Here is a 22755-nt window from a genome sequence, read left to right as displayed (position 1 = left end):
CCTTTTTGCATCATATCAACTTTGAGTGTGCGGTACTTTTCTTTTACTATTGACTTGACCACACGGTCCGATTTACCAGCACCTCCACAACTCTTGACCAGAGTGCACACCATTACCCGCTCTATACTAATTGAAAAAAGGACAATGGAACAGTATGAGGCAGTGACGCACGCTGAGCTGACTACAACCAGCGGTGGCTGCAGACCAGACTACAGAGTGAGCTGCACTCACACAGACACCTTGCAGACAGCCGTGAACAGCGCTGCACGGCAAAAACAGGGTTCTCACATAGCGGTTGCTAAATTAGCCTGGGTAAAGCACAATGAAGCAAATCGCTATCTCAAAACTGGCCCTCAGTCAGAACAGCAGCGTCCTGTCCCTAACTGAATTCACAGCAGAGTGAACCCAAAATGGCAGCGGCGACTTTTATAGTGCATCATGACATCATTTCAGCAGCCAATCACAGCCATGCCAGTAGTTACATGCCTAACATGCAGAACAGGATGTGCCCACACTTTTAATTATTCCTCAAAGTATCGGAACTCGGTATCGGAATTCCGATACCGCGAATATCGGCCGATACCCGATACTTGCGGTATCGGAATGCTCAACACTAGCGACCACCCACTAACAAACACCGTGACAATGCATTCTTCAACCATAGGGGAGGGACAATGTTCTTCTTCCAGGATCCTGAGGTAAATTGCTTCAAACCGGCTTGCATGAGAGGAGTTTAAGTAGCTACTGTATATTTGAGCTCACCAAAAAAAACCTCAGACAATCAGAAACCTGTTGCCATGCAGGAGCTAATCACGTGACACCAGGAATTAAATCACTTGTAGATAATAATAATAGTAATTTTTATTTATATAGCGCCACATATTCCGCAGCGCTTTGCAAATTATAGAGGGGACTTGTACAGACAATAGACATTACAGCATAACAGAAATCACAGTTCAAAATACCAGGAGGAATGAGGGCCCTGCTCGCAAGCTTACAAACTATGAGGAAAAGGGGAGACACGAGAGGTGGATGGTAACAATTGCTTTAATTGTTTGCACCAGCCATAGTGTAAGGCTCGGGTGTTCATGTAAAGCTGCATAAACCAGTTAACTGCCTAAGTATGTAGCAGTACAGACACAGAGTGCTATTAACTGCATAAAGTGTAGATAACAAATCTTATAACACAAATTAACCCTGTAACCACAAAACAAGGAGAAAGACAGAAAAATAGAAAGTAGGTGCGAGGGAGAGCAGCACAACCCCATGTGCCTCTAAAATATACGTTATCCAGGGGTTTCCATGGGATCGTAACTGCACCCCCACACAACCCATGACAAGAATCACAACACACAAAGCAGAATTTGGCAGTAAAAGGCTTTGGTGTTTATTTTGGGCTACCAATTAAATGTATAAATATTACTTTCAAATCTTCTATTCGTCTCAATCCCAATAAATAACATATTAAAATCACATTAAGATCAATGTCCAGCTAGGCAACCACCCACAAGCCGACTCTGTTTTCAACTGGAGAAGACCCCCCCACAACACCGCTCTCTCAACCAAATTCTGCAGGCCAAAATTTAAAAGAATCACACACAGCGAGATACGACCGAGTCTCGCAGGTTAAAAAGAAGCTCTGGCACCGGCACTCCGGAGCGGAGCGGGCGGCCGCATTGCAATACATGGAACCACACGCTCCGCTCCAGAGTACCAATGCCAGAGCTTCTTTTTAACCTGCAAGACTCGGCCGTATCTCGCTGCAGTGTGACTCCGGCCTTACCCAAAGACACACATCTTTTTTACCCAATTTCATTGAAGGGTGCACTGCCAACTTTTGCCTAAACATGTAATGATATAATAACCAGGCGCTCCTATATGCTGTCCACATATTGGAAAAGACCTGAACATTTTTCAGGGCACTTCTCTCCCAATACAGATGAAAAAAATGCATAGCGCCTGCAACCAATTATTAAATTACTTTCCAACACTTTGTCTCTTCTCCTCCTACTTCACTTTTTTTTCTTTCAGTTCTATGTAAATCCTTGTTAACTAGCAGGCAGAAAAACAAATCAACATACTCATTTTGCCAAATTGTTTTCTTTGACTGCTGGCAACAAATGAAAGCCAAATGATAACATTTTACCTTGCGCATATTTAGCTATGTCAGCAAGGCTTTTGAAAAACATCAATATGTTACTCAGCAGAGTCACAGATGGCTTACTACTAACCCCACCATAAATGGAAGTCTACCCCCAGCTGCACTGCTAAAGAAAAACCCTCAGCACGCTCTGCTCTTGACATCTCACCCACTGGTGGGTTCGGCTACACGCTCTGCTCCACTACTCCTGTACTTTCTGCTTCATGAGCTTGTACCTCAGGCGGTGAATCGAACCTTCGGTTGCCTCGACTTCTTTTCCAGGACTTTGGAGGTGAGTAGCAATGGCGCTGCTTCCGACTTCTCTTCATTAACCTCCAAACCACAGCTGTCACGTCGTCCTCTTCTCTCAATGCCTCTTTGTTTCTTCTCTCTGACATTACAGTGACAACTTCCCCATGCAACGCACTGGGACTGGAATGTTGGGCTTCATTTTCATGCAGGCATCTTTAGAGCCACTTCTCACCCCCGCTCACCGAAGCTTTCCTCAGCAGCTGATTCAAAAGGTCTTCCATCAGAATGATGTTGTTCTTTGTCCAGAGCTCAGAAGTAAACTACCCAGAACCGGCGTGCAGGTGGAATTTTTAAGTAGCCATGTTTGAGCCCAACAAAATACCCTCTGCCAATCACAATCCTTTTGCCATGCAGAAGCTAATCATGTAACTTGGGAATGAAATCACCTGTAGATGACAAATCTAATAACACAAATTAACCCTGTAACCACAAAACAAGGAAAGAGATAGAAAAATGTAGAGTAGCAGTGAGGGGGCAGCATGATCCCATGTGCCCGTAAACTATATGTTATCCAGGGCTTTCCAAGAGTTATAAGTCAGAAGTCATTTTTTTAGGGAACGTCACAAATCTTTAACCACACTCTTTCCATTTCCCATAAAATAAAACATCAAAATTCTGAGTGCCTGATTTTTGGAAGGATAATGTTGCTCTAAAGTAATGGAAAGTACATTTGGTCATGGTGAAACATAAAATTGGACTGTAGAGCCTTGAAGAGCTTACTACTGAGGCTATTGTCCACTCGTTTGCCTGTGTTTCAGTTCACCACACAGGTATGGTCCTATTTTGCCAGCATTTGCCGGACTACTACCATGACAGTATATTGCATCATCTCGGGTTCCAAAATAAACAGAGGAAAGTGAACTGTTATGCACAAGGAGATATACTTGTACTAGAGTAGGAAATGTATTCCCGGTATCCTCACTTTATTGAAGGCCATGTTTGTGTCAACTTACAGAGTTTTGCCATTTAGCCGTCTGGTTTCTCTGGATATAGAAGAATGGATTGGTTTCACTGAAGTTAATGTATAACCCAGTAACATACAGATGCTCTTCAATATTGTGAACAGCTGGAGGCTGGGTGTAAGACACAGCTATATAAGAATATCCTACATCCTAAAACAGCACATTTGGAAAGGACTTATTGAAGGTGCAGATCACCTTTCAGGTTAAAACCTTACCATCCAATGGTGGTTGGTTGGGGAAAACTGCTGCTAATTCAGCCACGTTCTCTGTGCCATCATCACCAGGTAAGTAGACATTATCTGGATAAAAGCCTATTTCTTGGTTGGTATCCACATCTCTCATACGGATCTTAATAGAGAAATATATTGTTGAGAAATCAACTGGGTGACAATACTGTTTCTTATTTCAGTCATACACACATTTTTTTATCTAGATTTTAAATAAAATTGATTTAAAGATATTGCTAAGCATAATATTACACGTTATCTAGTGAAAACTTGAACACGATTAATTTCAGACTAATGAAACTTGACGGAGATGCTTTACGTGGATATCATGTTTCTACTAAAAATAATTTTGCAATAATAATTTAGCATCCATCAATTCATAACTGATGTAAACAGGTTTAGATTCCTATAGGATCAGTGACTGCAATTTAAATGCAGCATAGTCTTTGGAAATCACAGTAATGAAAAACATAGAATGAAACGTGTGTAATTAAAAAATCCCTGTAAAAACTAGCAACAACAAACCGTATATACTTGTGTTTAAGCCGATTTTTTCAGTACATTTTTTTGTGCAGAAAACGCCCCCCTTGGCTTATACACGAATCTTTGACCCAGAAAGATGGAGGGGGAGGGGCAGCGGCGGGGCAGCGGCGGAGCAGCGGGTCACAGAGGCAGGAGCCTCTAGCGGGCAGAGTTACAGAAATTAATATTCACTGCGCTGAATATATTCATTTCTCTTATAGCATTCACAGTCACAGCCACAGCCTACATACCTTCCCTGTGCATCCTCACTGCATCTCCTTCCGACGCCAGTCTTCTGGCCGAGCGATCACGTGCCCCCCGCTTGTTAAGATAATGAATATTCACCCCTCTCTACTCCCATAGGTGTGGAGTGAATATTCATTACTTTAATGAGCGGGGACTCATGATCGCTTGGCCGGAAGAGCTGCTGGCGCCAGAACGAGATGCAGCGAGGGCGCGCAGGGAAGGTAAGTAGTATGTGTTTTTTTTATAGGAACCATGCATACAAGGATACGAGATAAGGAGCCATGCATACAAGGAAGGGGGGACATGCATACAAGTGTAAGGAGAAGACCCGAACCAGGCGTATCTTTTCCGTGAAGGGTCCAGGACCAACGGTACTGTCACCCAGATTATACAGGGAAGATGGGAGCATGGGCAAGCTAATAGGGCTGCAGCGCACGAGAGACCAGGAATACTTGGCGGGAAGGCAGAGTGCACGGTTGGAAACAAAAAGGGGTGGAACTTGATTAACAGTAAAAAAGAAGGATGCGCGTCAGGTAGAGAGAAGGTTGTGCCGACAGGACGGGGATGAAAAGCTCGCTGAACTGAGGTGGCTCCCATTACATTGAGGTGCAAAACTGACAGAAATAGTGGGGGCTGTGCGCGTGCCTTTAGATAGAGACTACCGACCACAATGTACCGGGTTTCTGCCGATATCGTGCACCATGAGGAAAATATCCCAGAGACATCACGTAAATCGCCCACACGCTTAGATGGGGGAAATTAGATATTGGCTTTGAGGAGATGTCTTCCTTGACAACAGAGACAGGCAACACGAGATCTCGGTACGCTGAGGGAAAGAGAAATTGTGTGACACCCGTCTCATCACATCCCTATCGATTGCACACCGACAGTACTCTGGGGAATCCCCACCGCTGTCAGGATGATATACGTCAACGTTAAGAAAAATACGCCAGATCTTGAGGGATTAATACCATTGTCAGGATCAGAGACGTCATTATTTTGAGGATCATAATGGACATCTATGCGTCACAGTTTTGACACTAACAAACTCTCTGTAACGAACTGGTTTCCTGAAGTCGACAGTAGTTGAGGAAATTATTTTTGCTTTCCTTTGTTTTCTCACCTGGAACTAATTTTTTTCTTTTCTCTTTTTTTTCCCTCCACACCCATTTTTTCCTTGCTCCCGATTCCGTCTTCTGCTGACCTATTATCCCTGTTGTGTTTTCTCCCTGAGGGGAGTAGTTATTGTAAAAAATGAAATTTTGTGTTAACCCTTGCTCTACCTCTGTCTGTCACTGCATCCCATAACCTGCTTACACAAGGACGGGGAGCCATGCATACAAGGACAGGGAGCCATGCATATGGGGACGGGGAGTCATGCATGCAAGGATGGGATGGGGAGCCATGCATACCAGGATAGGGATGAGGGGACAATGCATACCCGGCTTATACTCAAGTCAATAAGTTTTCCCAGTTTTTTGTGGAAAAATTAGGTGCCTCGGCTTATGCTCGGTCGACTAATACTCGAGTATAAGTACAAGAGAGGGCCGCCCACCAAAACTCTCAGCCAGGGCAAGGAGGGTATTAATCAGAGAGGCCGAACAGAGACCAAAGGTATGCCTGATGGAGCTGCGGAGACTGAAGTACCTGTCCATATGACCAAAATAAGCTGTACATTCCATAGAGGTGGCCTTTACGGAAGAGTGGGCAGAAAAAAGCCTTTACTTACACCTAAATTTGTAAGGCTCCTTTTGGGCTTGCCAAAAACAATTGGGAGACAACCCAAATGTATGGAGGAAGGTGCTGTGGTTAGATGAGACCAAAATTTAACTTTTTGGCCAGCAAGGTAAGTGTTATGCCTGGCACCAAACCAACACAGTTCATCTCTCCAAAAACACCATCCCCAACAGGGAGGTGGCAGCATCATACTGCTGGGATGTTTTTTGGCAGCAGGGACAGGAGAAAGGAGCTTAAGCAGTTTTGTCTTTAGGAAAGGGCAAAAATCTCAGTGGCAAGATGTGGAAAGGTCACAGAGACTTATCCAAAGTGACTTGCAGCTGTAATTGCTGCAAAAGGAGGCTCTACAAAGTACTGACTTTAGGGGGATGAAAAGTTACGCACACCGAAGTTTTCAGTTATTTTATCCTATTTGTTGTTTGCTGCACAATAAAAAGAGAACCAAATGTTCACAGTTGTGGACAATGTTCTGTGCATGACCTGGTGCAAACCCTCAAACAAACTGAAATTCCTGGTTGTGAGATAGATAGCAGGGAGGGGATGGGTTTAATACTTTTCCAAACCACTGCACATATAAGAAAATGTTGATTGTTAAAAAGAAAAAGTGCCCACTGCATAGACATCAATAAAAGCTATATTCTCTGCACTGTGGTATTTCGGATGAATACTGCATGATAGGAAGACATAAAAGAACATCTTGTGCATTGTTAAAGCTCATTTGTTATGTATTAACCAGGCTGAAAATTATTCAAAGGGCATTTGTTCATTGCAATGCATATGACTTTAAAGAGTTTTTCTTTTTAGGAAATTACTGGTGAGAACCACTGTAGAATTTCTATCAAGCAATCACAATCAATTAATGTGACACGTACCTTCTGTAAGTGGAGTCTTCTCTCAAAGCTCAGACCCGTGGACAGGAAGGAAGCTTTTATTATATTCCCGATATCTCCAATACTCAGCTGTCAGAAGTGATCATATAAGAAATTACTTCTAAATCAGAATATTTATGTATAATACTAGGCACAATAATGCAAGTAATAGAATTTGTTCTATGAAGCTGGAAAATTTGTCTTTTACATTGCAAATTTTTTTGAATATTATGGCACGTTATCTATGTAAGTGTCATTTTCTAGGTAGAAATATTGATAAAGTTAATATGTTTTGTATATCCATAATTTGGTATATGATAATATCAGGGATGCCTCTAACTAGCAATAAGCTGAACAACCGGATAATTTTTCCCTTTCATTTTTATTTCCCCCTTTACCAAGCATACTTTTTTTTTTTTTTTTGTCAACATAGACATATAAGGGCTTGTTTTTTTTTGCTGGACGAATTGTAATATTGAATGACCTCATTCATTTTACTATACAATGTACTGAAAAATGTGAAAAAAGTTCCAATTGTGATGAACTAGTGAAACCAATGTCATTTTTGGGGTTTTATTTTTCCACTATTCATTGCACAGTAAAAATGACTGAATTATGAAAGCATAATTCTCCAGGTCAGTGCATGTGGTGGCTTCATGGTTTTATTGATACTATTTTCATTTCTTCTATTTGCATTTTTTGGGGAAAATTCTGATGTTTCTGTATGGGTTCATTTATATTTTGGTGGATCAGATGCAACAATACCAGATATATTTTTTCCCCATATCAGTATTTTTAATGGAAGAAAAAGTAGTGATTTAAATTTATATATATATATATATATATATATATATATATATATATATATATACTTTTTTTAATCTTCACAGGGAAGTTGAACCTGCAACCATCTGGTCACGTTTAGTGTACACTGCAATACTACAGTAATGAGCTTGATATTACAGTATACACTGTATACTATTTACTATACTGAAAGTGGTACACATGAGCACTTCTGTGTGTTACATTTAAATACTGCTTAGAGCAGGGGTGGGCAATTAATTTTCCCAAGGGGCCACATGAGAGACCGTGACCATTGTGGAGGGCTGAACTAATAGGCCGAAATGAATTCTGCTCAATATTAATATCAATATATTATAATTATTATATTATTGGTCATTATATTTATATTAATTGTATAACTTAATATTGAGCAGAATTAAGTATACTGACATCCCCCTATAAATTGTTTGAAATCGAGCACAGCCCCTTCTGTATATCGTATGAGCCTCCCCAACAGCCCCCATATGCGGCATGAGCCCCACACAGTCTCCCCCAATATGCAGCATGAGCCCCACACAGCCCCCTATATAAAGCATGAGCCCCACAGCCTCCCTACATATACTGCATGAGCCCCACACAGCCTCCCCATATACTGCATGAGCCCCACACAGCCTCCCCCATATGCGGCATGAGCTCCATACAGCCTCCCCATTTACTGCATGAGCCCCGCAGAGCCTCCCCATATACAGCATGAGCCCCACACAGCCTCCCCATATACTGCATGAGCCCCACACAGCCTCCCCATGTACTGCATGAGCCCCACACAGGCTCCCCATATACTGCATGATCCCCATACAGCCTCCCTATATACTGCATGATCCCCATACAGCGTCCCTATATACTGCATGAGCCCCACACAGCCTCCCCATATACTGCATGAGCCCCACACAGCCTCCCCATGTACTGCATGAGCCCCACACAGGCTCCCCATATACTGCATGATCCCCATACAGCCTCCCTATATACTGCATGATCCCCATACAGGGTCCCTATATACTGCATGAGCCCTACACAGCCTCCCCATATACTGCATGAGCCCCACACAGCCTCCTTATATATACTGCATGAGCCCCACACAGCCTTCTTATATACACTGCATGTACCCCCATCGCCTCCTCATGTGCAGCATGTCGTCCCCATAGCCTCCCCATGTGAAGGATGTTGCCTCCATATGCAGCACCATGTGCCACATGTCACCCCCTCATGTGCAGCACCATGTTGCCCCATGTGTGCAGCATCATGTCCCCCCATGTGTGCGCACCATGTCGCCCCATGTGTGCAGCACCAAAGAGGTCAGTGGTGGGTGCAGCACAGAGCCGCACATGGAGACAACAAGCAGGCAGGCACCATGCGGCCAGTGGACCTCTGATTTCCAGCCCCACGGCTGTCTTTGTCTGCAGGCCGGACTGAGACAGCCAGAGGGCCAGATGTGGCCCGCGGGTCACACTTTGCCCAGGCCTGGCTTAGAGGGATTGACAACAACCTCTAAATGGATAGGAGCGAGCAGAGTTCAGCTCCAGCCATGGCAGTTAGAGGCAGATGCCGGCTATGTAACTTAGCCAGCATCTGCCATGTGTGGATTGAGCTTAGCTCCTGAACACGATCCACACTCCCCTCACTTGCTCCATGACTTATACATTCCTCATAGGGTGATAAGAGATAAAATACTGTGAATACACACAAACCTAAATACTGTACAAGTGAAAATATAGAAATAGTAAAGTTACATTTGTAGAGTTAGCATAGCCCCCAGGCTACGAGAGAGCTCTCTGATGGATCCAGGTTCTGGGACAAAATTGGGTCTCTAACACTAATTTTGTAGCATAAAATAGATGGCTTGATATTCTGATCTAATTTTTTTGGGCTGAGTACGGTCTCTCATTAAGCTCTTTTACCCCATAATAACTATGCCAAAAAGGACCTTAATTAGGGATCAGTTGATCTTTGGAAATTCAAATTTGCTGGCTTTGTGAAATTTTCTCGCTTACACTTTATAGAAGAGAGCTCCGCAAACCATAAGAACTTGCACTCTACAGGAGAGAGAGGACCCCACTGTCCATAAGAGCTTGCACTCTACAGGAGGGAGGATCCTGTTGACCATAAGAGCTTACACTCTACAGTAGAAAGAGGCTTACCCAGTGACTCTTTAAATGGAAAACAATTCTGCCGTACAAATTGTGCTCCACTGATGTATGATGGACCAGATTCTGACCCAATAATCTGCTAGATGTCATAGCTACAAAGCATGTTGATGTTTCACCAGTGTGAGAAATGGTGCCAGGATTTTTTTGTTGCTGTTCTGCAAATTGAGTCTCAAAGTGTTCAAATTTGGTTGAAACCATGAGTTTAAGGAAATTCAACTTGAATTTGATACTCCTCTGGTCAATCCACTTTTCTGTAACCTTACTAACATACATTTTTTTGGTTTTGTCCATAGCTTTACAGCAGCCATAACTTTATTTATTTTTTCAATGATCTTGTTGCATAAGGCTTTGTTTTCTGACCGAGAAATGTTATCACTCTTCTTCTTAACACTGTTTTGGTGTATATATAAATTAAAAATGTAATTTATAATTTTATTTTGTAATTCAAATATTGAAGAAAGTGATTTTTTGTTCAACTTTTGTTTATATTTTTTAGTGTTCATAGTTTACACCAAAAAAATGCTGAATTAATTGTACAGGTTACTATGGTCATCTAGATGACTGATGTGTATGGTTTTTCTTTCTTGCATGTATGTGTAAAGGTATAAAATATGAAAATATCTGATTTTATTACTTCTTTGCAATGGGGATTTTTTGTTGCATGTTTTTATGTATATATTTATATTGCATATCATTTGTTTCACAAGAGATCATCAAAGATCTGATTTTTTTTTTACTTTTACTGATATTTTTTCCACTGTAACTTAGGCATCTATAGAGTCCAAGTTAAAGGGGAAAGCAGCACACTACAGTAACATAAGCTACAAAACTGATCTGGGTCTGCTGGGACCCAGGAGCACTGCTATGCCAGCAAACACCAGCAATCATGTGATTGCTAGGTCTTACAAAAGCAGGTGCTGATGTTAGTGAAATAGAACATAGAAGAAGTAATAACCTGCTTCTGTATTCTCTTCAGTATATTTGTCTGTGTATGACAGCCAGAGACCTGACCTGCTTCTGCTCAAATGCAGGAGGAACTTTAACCCCAAGCAATAAATTTGAAATAATTTTTTTTTTTTATGTTGGATTTTTAGAAAATATATTATAATTGAAATGAATACATACAGCCTAAGTATGCAAAACTGTAAAGGCTCTGATTATTTTAAAAAGGATTACAAATAGATTTTGGTGGATTAATCTTATTGGAAGTTGCATATTAGAAATCCTTATAGACAAACCTTATTATTTAAAACACGCTTTTATAAAATGAGCGGCGTATTTGGTACAGATTCAATTAAAAATGAGCATTCAGATGTACTTGTGGCAGGTTAATAAAGGTCCAAAAAGCCAACATATGAGTGATTGCTTGGCGAATTAAATGGCCTTTTTCCTACGAATGGATAAAAAATAGGGCCTTGTTAAGTAATAAAAATATATATCTATTCTCTCTAGAGGTACAATTTTGTTAAGGGAAACAAATAGCCAGTAGTCATCTTTTTGCTATATTGAAGAGCAGGTTTCTATCTCAGCAACGCTGTAAGGATAGCACCAAGAAACTACCGATATATTTTGGTCACACATGGTCACATCTGAATTTTTTGATTTTGAGTATTTTTCTTACAGTGTATGTTATTTTATAATCCTGATATATTGACACTTAGGGCATCACAGCAAGACAATATAATATGATAATTTATAGGATCCCAGTCAAATGAGAAAATGCTTCAACAGAAGAAATGGAACTGAGAAAATAAACTATCTTTCAAGTACCAACTATCAGTCAATGTTTGACCCTTTATCAAGCCTTACAACATGACCAAGAATAGATGGCAAGCCAGGAACTCATTTGTAGAAGGCCTGCTTCAGGGTGTTTGCCCCTCATTAGTGCAAAGATCTTGATGCCACATGGGGAAGTGTTGATTCTCCTTAAAAAGACCAGACTTCTTCCAAGCCACACTGTACACTACATTGTGGACAAATGCCCAGAAAAATCTGTCTGGAATGGAGTTTTTGGCTTGGTACTTTACTTGGTTGTGCTGCAAAGCTCATTACCGCGTCGACCGTAAGACACTAACATAGTGTAGATACTGCAAACAGATGGTACTTGAGAGGTTTATGAGAGACAATTTACATACTTTTCTTACATGGAGCTTTAACTGTAAGACTCAACTTTCAGGTGGTCTCTTTAACCCCTTCATGACCCAGCCTATTTTGGCCTTAATGACCTTGCCGTTTTTTGCAATTCTGACCAGTGTCCCTTTAAGAGGTAATAACTCAGGAACGCTTCAACGGATCCTAGCGATTCTGAGATTGTTTTTTCGTGACATATTGGGCTTCATGTTAGTGGTAAATTTAGGTCGATAATTTCTGAGTTTATTTGTGAAAAAAACAGAAATTTGGCGAAAATTCTGAAAATTTCGCAATTTTCACATTTTGAATTTTTATTCTGTTAAACCAGAGAGTTATGTGACACAAAATAGTTGATAAATAACGTTTCCCACATGTCTACTTTACATCAGCACAATTTTGGAAACAATTTTCTTTTTTGCTAGGAAGTTATAAGGGTTAAAATTTGACCAGTGATTTCTCATTTTTACAACAAAATTTACAAAACCATTTTTTTTAGGGACCACCTCACATTTGAAGTCATTTTGAGGGTTCTATATGGCTGAAAATACCCAAAAGTGACACCATTCTAAAAACTGCACCCCTCAAGGTGCTCAAAACCACATTCAAGAAGTTTATTAACCCTTCAGGTGTTTCACAGCAGCAGAAGCAACATGGAAGTAAAAAATGAACATTTAACTTTTTAGTCACAAAAATGATCTTTTAGCAACAATTTTTTTATTTTCCCAAGGGTAAAAGGAGAAACTGGACCAGGGACGTTGTTGTCCAATTTGTCCTGAGTACGCTGATACCTCATATGTGGGGGTAAACCATTGTTTGGGCGCACGGCAGGGCTCGGAAGGGAAGGAGCGCCATTTGACTTTTTGAATGAAAAATTGGCTCCAATCTTTAGCGGACACCATGTCGCGTTTGGAGAGCCCCCGTGTGCCTAAACATTGGAGCTCCCCCACAAGTGACCACATTTTGGAAACTAGACCCCCAAGGAACTTATCTAGAAGCATAGTGAGCACTTTAATCCCCCAGGTGCTTCACAAATTGATCCGTAAAAATGAAAAAGTACTTTTTTTTCACAAAAAAATTATTTTAGCCTCAATTTTTTCATTTTCACATGGGCAACAGGATAAAATGGATCCTAAAATTTGTTGGGAAATTTCTCCTGAGTACACCAATACCTCACATGTGGGGGTAAACCACTGTTTGGGCACATGGTAAGGCTCGGAAGGGAAGGAGCGCCATTTGACTTTTTGAATGAAAAATTATCTCCATCGTTAGCGGACACCATGTCGCGTTTGGAAAGCCCCTGTGTGCCTAAACATTGGAGCTCCTCCACAAGTGACCCCATTTTGGAAACTAGACCCCCCAAGGAACTCATCTAGAGGCATAGTGAGCACTTTAAACCCCCAGGTGCTTCACAAATTGATCCGCAAAAATGAAAAAGTACTTTTTTTTCACACAAAATTTCTTTTAGCCTCAATTCTTTCATTTTCACATGGGCAACAGGATAAAATGGATCCTAAAATTTGTTGGGCAATTTCTCCTGAGTATGCCGATACCTCATATGTGGGGGTAAACCACTGTTTGGGTGCACGGCAAGGCTCGGAAGGGGAGGCGTGCCATTTGACTTTTTGAATGGAAAATTAGCTCCAATGGTTAGCGGACACCATGTCGCGTTTGGAGAGCCCCTGTGTGCCTAAACATTGGAGCTCCCCTACAAGTGACCCCATTTTGGAAACTAGACCCCCCAAGGAACTTATCTAGATGCATAGTGAGCACTTATAACCCCCAGGTGCTTCACAGAAATTTATAACGCAGAGCCGTGAAAATAAAAAAATAATTTTTCTTTCCTCAAAAATGATTTTTAGCCCAGAATTTTTTATTTTCCCAAGGGTAATAGGAGAAATTGGACCCCAAATGTGGTTGTCCAGTTTGTCCTGAGTACGATGATACCCCATATGTGGGGGTAAACCACTGTTTGGGCGCACGGCAGGGCTCGGAAGGGAAGGCACGCCATTTGGCTTTTTGAATGGAAAATTAGCTCCAATCATTAGCAGACACCATGTCGCGTTTGGAGAGCCCCTGTGTGCCTAAACATTGGAGCTCGCGCACAAGTGACCCCATTTTGGAAACTAGACCTCCCAAGGAACTAATCTAGATGTGTGGTGAGCACTTTGAACCCCCAAGTGCTTCACAGAAGTTTATAACGCAGAGCCATGAAAATAAAAAATAATTTTTCTTTTCTCAAAAATGATTTTTTAGCCCACAATTTTTTATTTTCCCAAGGGTAACAGGAGAAATTGGACCCCAAAAGTTGTTGTCCAGTTTCTCCTGAGTACGCTGATACCCCATATGTGGGGGTAAACCACTGTTTTGGCACACGTCGGGGTTCGGAAGGGAAGTAGTGACATTTTGAAATGCAGACTTTGATGGAATGCTCTGCGGGCGTCAGGTTGCATTTGCAGAGCCCCTGATGTGCCTAAACAGTAGGAACTCCCCACAATTGACTCCATTTTGGAAACTAGACCCCCAAGGGAACTTATCTAGATGTGTAGTGAGCACTTTGAACCCCCAAGTGCTTCACAGAAGTTTATAACGCAGAGCCGTGAAAATAAAAAATGTGTTTCCTTTCCTCAAAAATATTTTTTTAGCCCAGAATTTTTTTATTTTTTCAAGAGTAACAGGAGAAATTGGACCCCAAAAGTTGTTGTCCAGTTTCTCCTGAGTACGCTGATACCCCATATGTGGGGGTAAACCACTGTTTTGGCACACGTCGGGGTTCGGAAGGGAAGTAGTGACGTTTTGAAATGCAGACTTTGATGGAATGCTCTGCGGGCATCAGGTTGCGTTTGCAGAGCCCCTGATGTGCCTAAACAGTAGGAACTCCCCACAAGTGACTCCATTTTGGAAACTAGACCCCCAAGGGAACTTATCTAGATGTGTGGTGAGCACTTTGAACCCCCAAGTGCTTCACAGAAGTTTATAACGCAGAGCCGTGAAAATAATAAATGTGTTTCCTTTCCTCAAAAATATTTTTTAGCCCAGAATTTTTTATTTTTGCAAGAGTAACAGGAGAAATTGGACCCCAAAAGTTGTTGTCCAGTTTCTCCTGAGTACGCTGATACCCCATATGGGGGGTAAACCACTGTTTGGGCACATGCCGGGGCTCGGAAGGGAAGTAGTGACGTTTTGGAATGCAGACTTTGATGGAATGGTCTGCGGGCATCATGTTACGTTTGCAGAGCCCCTGATATGCCTAAACAGTAGGAACTCCCCACAAGTGACTCCATTTTGGAAACTAGACCCCCAAGGGAACTTATCTAGATGTGTGGTGAGCACGTTCAACCCCAAAATGCTTCACAGAAGTTTACAACGCAGAGCCGTGAAAATAAAAAATAATTTTTCTTTCCTCAAAAAAGATGTTTTAGCAAGCAATTTTTTATTTTCACAAGGGTAACAGGAGAATTTGGACCCCAATATTTGTTGCCCAGTTTGTTGTGAGTACGCTGATACCCCATATGTGGGGGTAAACCACTGTTTGGGCACAAGTCAGGGCTCGGAAGGGAAGTAGTGACATTTGAAATGCAGACTTTGATGGAATGGTCTGCGGGCGTCACATTGCATTTGCAGAGCCCCTGATGTGCCTAAACAGTAGAAACACCCCACAAGTGACCCCATTTTGGAAACTAGACCCCCGAAGGAACTTATCTAGATGTGTGGTGAGCACTTTCAACCCCCAAGTGCTTCACAGAAGTTTATAACGCAGAGCCGTGAAAATAAAAAATAATTGTTCTTTCCTCAAAAATTATGTTTTAGCAAGTAATTTTTTATTTTTGCAAGGGTAACAGGAGAAATTGGACCCCAACAGTTGTTGCCCAGTTTGTCCTGAGTACGCTGGTACCCCAAATGTGGGGGTAAACCACTGTTTGGGCGCACGTCGGGGCTTGGAAGGGCGGGAGCACCATTTGACTTTTTGAACGCAAGATTGGCTGGAATCAATGGTGGCGCCATGTTGCGTTTGGAGACCCCTGATGTGCCCAAACAGTGGAATCCCCTCAATTCTAACTTCAACACTAACCCCAACACACCCCTAATCCTAATCCCAACTGTAGCCATAACCCTAATCACAACCCTAACCCCAACACACCCCTAACCACAACCCTAACCGCAACACACCCGTAACCCTAATTCCAACCCTAATCCTAACCCTAATCCCAACCGTAACCCTAATCCCAACCCTAACCACAACTGTAACCCCAACACACCCCTAACCCTATCCGTAACCCTAACCACAAGCCTAATCTTAACCCTATTTCAAACCCTAGCCCTAATTCCAACCCTAACTCTAATTCCAACCCTAACCCTAAGGCTATGTGCCCACGTTGCGGATTCGTGTGAGATTTTTCCGCACGATTTTTGAAAAATCTGCAGGTAAAAGGCACTGCGTTTTACCTGCGGATTTACAGCAGATTTCCAGTGTTTTTTTGTGCGGATTTCACCTGCGGCCGATCCGCTGCGGATCCGCGACCGATCCGCTGCCGATCCGCAGCCGATCCGCGGCCGATCCGCTGCTGATCCGCTGCGGATCCGCTGCCGATCCGCTGCGGATCCGCGGCCGATCCGCTGCGGATCCGCGGCCGATCCGCTCTGTGTGCACATGCCATAACCCTACCCCTAACCCTAACCCTACCCGTAACCCTAACCCTACCCCTAACCCTACCCCTAGTTCTAACCCTAGTTCTAACCCTAGTGGAAAAAGAAAAAAAAATATTTTCTTTATTTTATTAGGTTCCCTACCTATGGGGGTGATAAAGGGGGGGGTTTATTTATTATTTTTTTATTTTGATCGCTGTGATAGAACCTACCACAGCGATCAAAATGTACTTGAAATGAATCTGCCGGCTGGCAGATTCGGCGGGCGCACTGCGCATGCGCCCGCCATTTTCCAAGATGGCGGCGCCCATGGAGAAGACGGCCGGACACCGGGAGGGACATGGAAGCTAGGTAAGTATGGGGGGGTGGGATCGGAACACGGGGGGGGGATCGGAGGACCGGGGGAGCGGACAAGAGGACCGGGGGAGCGGACAGGAGGGAGGAGGGGAGCGGACAGGAGATCGGGGCAGAAAGGACGACTGGGGGGGCGATCGGTGGGGGGGGGGCAGATCGGGGTCTCCAGCCATGGCCGATGCTATTGCAGCATCGGCCATGGCTGGATTGTAATATTTCACCATTTTCATAGGTGAAATATTACAAATCGCTCTGATTGGCTGTTTCACTTTCAACAGCCAATCAGAGCGATCGTAGCCACGGGGGGGTGAAGCCACCCCCCCTGGGCTGAAGTACAACTCCCCCTCTCCCTGCAGATCGGGTAAAATAGGAGTTAACCCTTTCACCCGATCTGCAGGGATGCGATCTTTCCATGACGCCACATAGGCGTCATAGGTCGGATTGGCACGGGTTTTCATGACGCCTACGTGGCGTCATGGGTCGGGAAGGAGTTAAGGAGAACCATTGCTTCACCCATCTTGCATGAGAAGAACATGTTACATATACTGTTTAATAAACTGCAAATATAGCATGATACATATAATGTTAGGATAGTTCGCACCATAATAGAATCCCAGTTCATGTTTGCTACGTTCTGCGATGAAGATTTCCCATGTTTGCCAAAGACAACGACAGACAAATCCACGTCCTTTTCTAATGTTGGAGTACCCAGCACTTGTAGTTGCCATTTTCCTTTTGTTGATGTGTCGAAAGAATTTATCTTATTCAGTTCCACAGTGGATTCTAAAAAGTAATGAATGCAGGGATTTGACATAATTATCATAAGCACACACAGACGTGTTTAGTTTATGAATAATATATTAATCCAGGAATCAGATCTGCTATACAACAAGTAATTCACATTTGTATCTTGTTATTGGATATTATACCAGTTTGTATTAGTGATGCTGAATAGTCTACATGGGAAGAGAACAATTCTAGGACTGTGAATGCTTCGGGATTTGTTGATACAAAGAACTAAAATATCTATTCCTATTTTATTGAAAGTATTAAAAAAATGCTAGCTTCTCTTTGACAAACGTATGTATATATATATATATATATATATATATATATATATATATATATATATATATATACATATATATATATATATCAAGTCAAACCTATGAGTGAATAGAAAATAAAGCTGAGACCAATTTTTTTTTTCCTTCAGTCTGGTGGTGTATTTCCCAATTGTGTGATTCATGAATTTTGGTTGGAGTTAATCTATATCCTAAATCTGCCAAAAATATGTTCTCTCAGGGCAACATTTGACTTTACATTGATGTTGACATTGATCAGTCAACAGATCTTTGATATCTTGATACAGCCTGTTGAATATAAATAAGTAAAATGTGGAGAAGGTTCTTCAGCCGCAAATTTTACATGCAAATATATATGAATAGATGCTGAAAGATGGATCCGTATTTCACCATTTTAGATTCTGGTGTCTTTTATGTGACCTTCTTTTCTCCACTACAGAAAACTGGTTCATTGGAAAAAAATGTTGAACTTTGCCCATCTCCAAACCTAGAAGAAATAATGGTGGGTTGCTCAGCTACTATGGCGGCGTGCAGGGCCGGCTCCAGGTTTTCATGGGCCTTGGGCGAAAGAGTCCCAGTCGGCCCCTTTAACACATACCACAATTCATAATGCATGGCTACAGCAGAGAAATATAGGTATAGTACAATGCCAAAGATTTCACTTACTTCTTACATTACATGAGTGATATCTATTGTGCATTCTACATTAGCTCATAAACCGGACAGTATAGTCCTCTATACAGAATAATGAGCCCCATATATTGCTCCAAACAGAATAATGAGCCCCATATATTGCCCCATACAGTATAATTGGCACCACATAGTCCTCTATACAGAATAATGAGCCCCATATTGCTCCAAACAGAATAATGAGCCCAATATTATGCTCCATACAGAATAACGAGCCTCATATAATGGGCACCACAGAGTGCTCCATACAGAATGAGCCGCATATATTGCTCCATACGGAATTGACCCCATATAATGTACCATACAGTATAGTTAGCCACATATAATTCTCCATACAGTATATGATGGGCCCCATCTATTGCTCCATATATAATGGGCCTCATATAATGCCCCATACAGTATACTGAGTCCCATATATTGCTCCATACAGAATGGGCCCCATATGATGCTCCATACAGAATGGGCCCCATATAATACTCCTTACAGAATGGGTCCCATATAATGCTCCAAAAATAATTGGCCCCATATAATGCTCCATATATAATTGGCCATATAAAATGCTCCATATATAATTAGTCCCATAAGATGCTTCATATATTATTGGCCCCATATACTGCTCCATATTAAATTGGCCCCATATAATGCTCCCTATAGAATTGGCCCCATAAGATGATCCCTATATTATTGGCTCCATAACATACTCCATGTAGAATTAGCCCCATATAATGCTCCATATATGGGCCCCTTCTGATGGTCCCCATATATTGCTCCAAATATATATAAAAAAAGAAATACTCACCTCTCGTTGCTTGAGGCTGCTCTGCTCTGGACTTCTCACTGTCGGCGTCTTCCTGCTCTCTGTGCCGCGACTGCTCAGGCAGAGGGCACGCACTGGTGACGTCATCGTGCCCTCTGACCTGAACGTCACAGTCAGAGGATGGAAGACGCTGCAGCGTTGGAACTGGGAGAGGTAAGTTTCGCAAGTGCCGGGGCCCGGAGCAGGCCCCCTGCCTGCTCAGGGCCCCGGCACTTGCCCGGGTGCTGACGCCGGCCCTGGCGGTGTGCCTATTTCAATGGTTACATAGACTGACTGCTGATTGTGCTAAGGGCATTCTGAAGACCTATATTAGTAGAAAGTTCTGGTCATTTCCATGATCCTTAGGTCTCTTTCATACTGCGTTCTTGTCCACACTCAGTGGTCTTATCTGGGCTTGCTTCCGAACCACTGGCAAAATTGGATTTGGACGCATGTGCCAACCTGGCCATTGACTATAATGGTGTCAATGTGTGCTCTGCCGTGCATCATTTTCAGGCATATACATCAACAGAAGATAGACATGTAGGTGCATTCTGCTACTTCTGAGTGCCACATCCAGTAGGTGTATAAGGCTGAACATAATCAACTATAGAGCATTTACTCTGTTGACATCATTCTAATCAATGGCTCTGTCAGTGCATACATCCAAATCCCATTTTGTGGGGGGTTCAGATGCAAGTCTTGACGGGACCACTGAGCATGGGCAAGAACACAATGTGAAAGCCCCCCCCCAAGGTCATCCCACTCCACTTGCTAACATTGTTTCTTTTGTATGGGAGAATCCAACACGACTTCTCACTATCCAATAAACAAAGAGGAACCTGCAGGGTCCAATAGCACTTGCTCGGACTACCTGTACTACCTTATTAAAGGGCAACAACGATAAATATGATGTTCATGACATCTTTGTATGAGGGATTATTAAAACAGCATTTTACGACATGTTTTTTTAATTAATTCTCACCGATGGTACACATTAGCTTTAATCATTCTCAAGGATTTTTGTTTTGATGTTGGTTTTTAATTAGGATTTCTCTTGATGTGTTGTAATGTAGACCCTGTCATCAGTTATTAAGATTTGTTATTCCAGGTGCTAGTGTGGCATCCACTTTGTGATTTTAGGAATATCTTTAAGAACAGTCACAGAAGAAACTCGCTAGTATGTCATTGCCCTCATTAAGAGTCTAGTAACACATTAGTATTTTTTTGGCTGTAGTATTGTCAGTGATTCATTTGCTGAAAACAGAGTTCCCATATGTTCCCATAGAAAATTGATAAAATTGCTAGTATAGATGTAAGTCAACAATAAGGCAAATGGATGACATGAATTTCGCACAGCAGGTGATCCGCTCATTTAGGCTCCGCAATGAAAATCAATCTGAAATTGAAAATCCTGCAGCAATTAACAAGGGTTTTTCAGCTACTCCAGAAATTATGATCATATAAAGTACAATTAACATTATCTAACTCTCCATAATCCACGTTTATTTATCTACTTGTAGTCCACAGCTATAGCAAGCAACTGGCAACTAAAATGAGAAATAGGGCTTGTCCCCAAAAATGTTACATGGCATGAGACCTAGATGAGAAAGGCACAGTTCATTGGAAAACTGGAAATAATATACAGAAATTTTATGTGAAACTGTGGATGATGTCCCGAAACAACTACTAATTGTGACTAGTTTGTGTTGTAACTAAGTGTTCCGGAAATTCTTAAAATATAAAAAAACAGTTGGCTGTATCTACAGTGCCTTGCGAAAGTATTCGGCCCCCTGGAACTTTTCAACCTTCTCCCACATATCATGCTTCAAACAAAGATACCAAATGTAAATTTTGGGTGAAGAATCAAGAACAAGTGGAACACAATTGTGAAGTTGAAGTTGAATGCCAAGAGTGTGCAAAGCAGTCATCAAAGCAAAAGGTGGCTACTTTGAACAACCTAGAATATAAGACATAATTTCAGTTGTTTCACATTTTGTTAAGTATATAATTCCACATGTGTTGATTCATAGTTTTGATGCCTTCAGTGTGAATGTACAATTTTCATAGTCATGAAAATACAGAAAAATCTTTAAATGAGAAGGTGTGTCCAAACTTTTGGTCTGTACTGTACAATGTGTATGTAATCCTTTTCTTTCATGATATCCATAAATTACTAAAAAACAGAAAATCAGTTTGAAAATGGTGTCGGCCGCACCTGCGCAGTAGCAGCTATTGGTGATCCATGTTGCTAGTCTCCACTAAGATGCTGCCAAGCGCAGGCACGACCGGCGCCATTTACAAATTGATTTTTTTTTTTTTTAGGAATTTATGGATAACATGAAAGAAAAGGATTATATACACATTATACAGTATAGAGATGATGCTGCAGCGCAGGAACCATCGGTGACGCCTGTCTTCGGAAGGGGATTTTTTTTCAAGATATATATAATATTTATTATGTAAACTAGGGGCAGGTCACTGAGGGGTTAATGACCTGTAAGAAGCCATACAGATGAATAGCTAAGCAGAGCACCACATAAAGGCCCGCCCCACAGGCCACTATGGGGCAGAGGCATATCATTAACTCAAAACTGAAAATAAAGATTAAAAAACAACGACAAGACAGATTTCATCAACCAAGATATCACTTTAATCAGCATAACGGCGCCAACCTGACAGTGTATGTAGGTTACTCACCACAATCCTGCTGACAGGTTCCCTTTAAAAAGATAACCCAGCATACCAAGACATTTGGAATGAAAATGATTCAAAGAATAACCCGCTATAACTAGCATAATTTGGGCCTTAACTATGGCATTACCTGTCAGCATAATTACAGATTCAGTCAATTCTTCTCCCGAAAGGCTTGTGATCCAGTCATTGTAATAAAATGTGTGACAGGTGCAAGAGTAATCTTCTTTGACAATGATTTTCTCTAGGAACCACGAATCTAAACAAAAAAAAAATTGTCAAATGGAAATTAGTTTTCATGTTTAAAATGTCTCCAGATAATCATATTTCTTCATTAGTAGGTCTGATAAGTATACTAGA

At 41.8% G+C, this 22755-nt stretch overlaps 1 protein-coding gene across 1 annotated transcript in view; it reads right to left on the bottom strand.

Moving 5' to 3' along the window:
- The window catches only part of RP1 (RP1 axonemal microtubule associated), a 729254-nt gene that overhangs the window by 190837 nt on the left and 515662 nt on the right, over positions 1-22755 (bottom strand). The window contains exons 40-43 of the mRNA XM_077271713.1: positions 22526-22654; positions 17732-17913; positions 7019-7105; positions 3630-3762 (exon numbers count right to left, since the gene is read on the bottom strand). Of these exons, the coding sequence (XP_077127828.1) occupies positions 3630-3762; positions 7019-7105; positions 17732-17913; positions 22526-22654 (531 nt within the window). The remainder of the gene's footprint in view (positions 1-3629; positions 3763-7018; positions 7106-17731; positions 17914-22525; positions 22655-22755) is intronic.

The sequence above is a fragment of the Ranitomeya variabilis genome, chromosome 6 (assembly GCF_051348905.1).
Source record: "Ranitomeya variabilis isolate aRanVar5 chromosome 6, aRanVar5.hap1, whole genome shotgun sequence".
Classification (NCBI taxonomy): domain Eukaryota; kingdom Metazoa; phylum Chordata; class Amphibia; order Anura; family Dendrobatidae; genus Ranitomeya; species Ranitomeya variabilis.
Note: the sequence above shows the minus strand (reverse complement) of the source record. Positions and strands in the feature narration are given on the sequence as shown.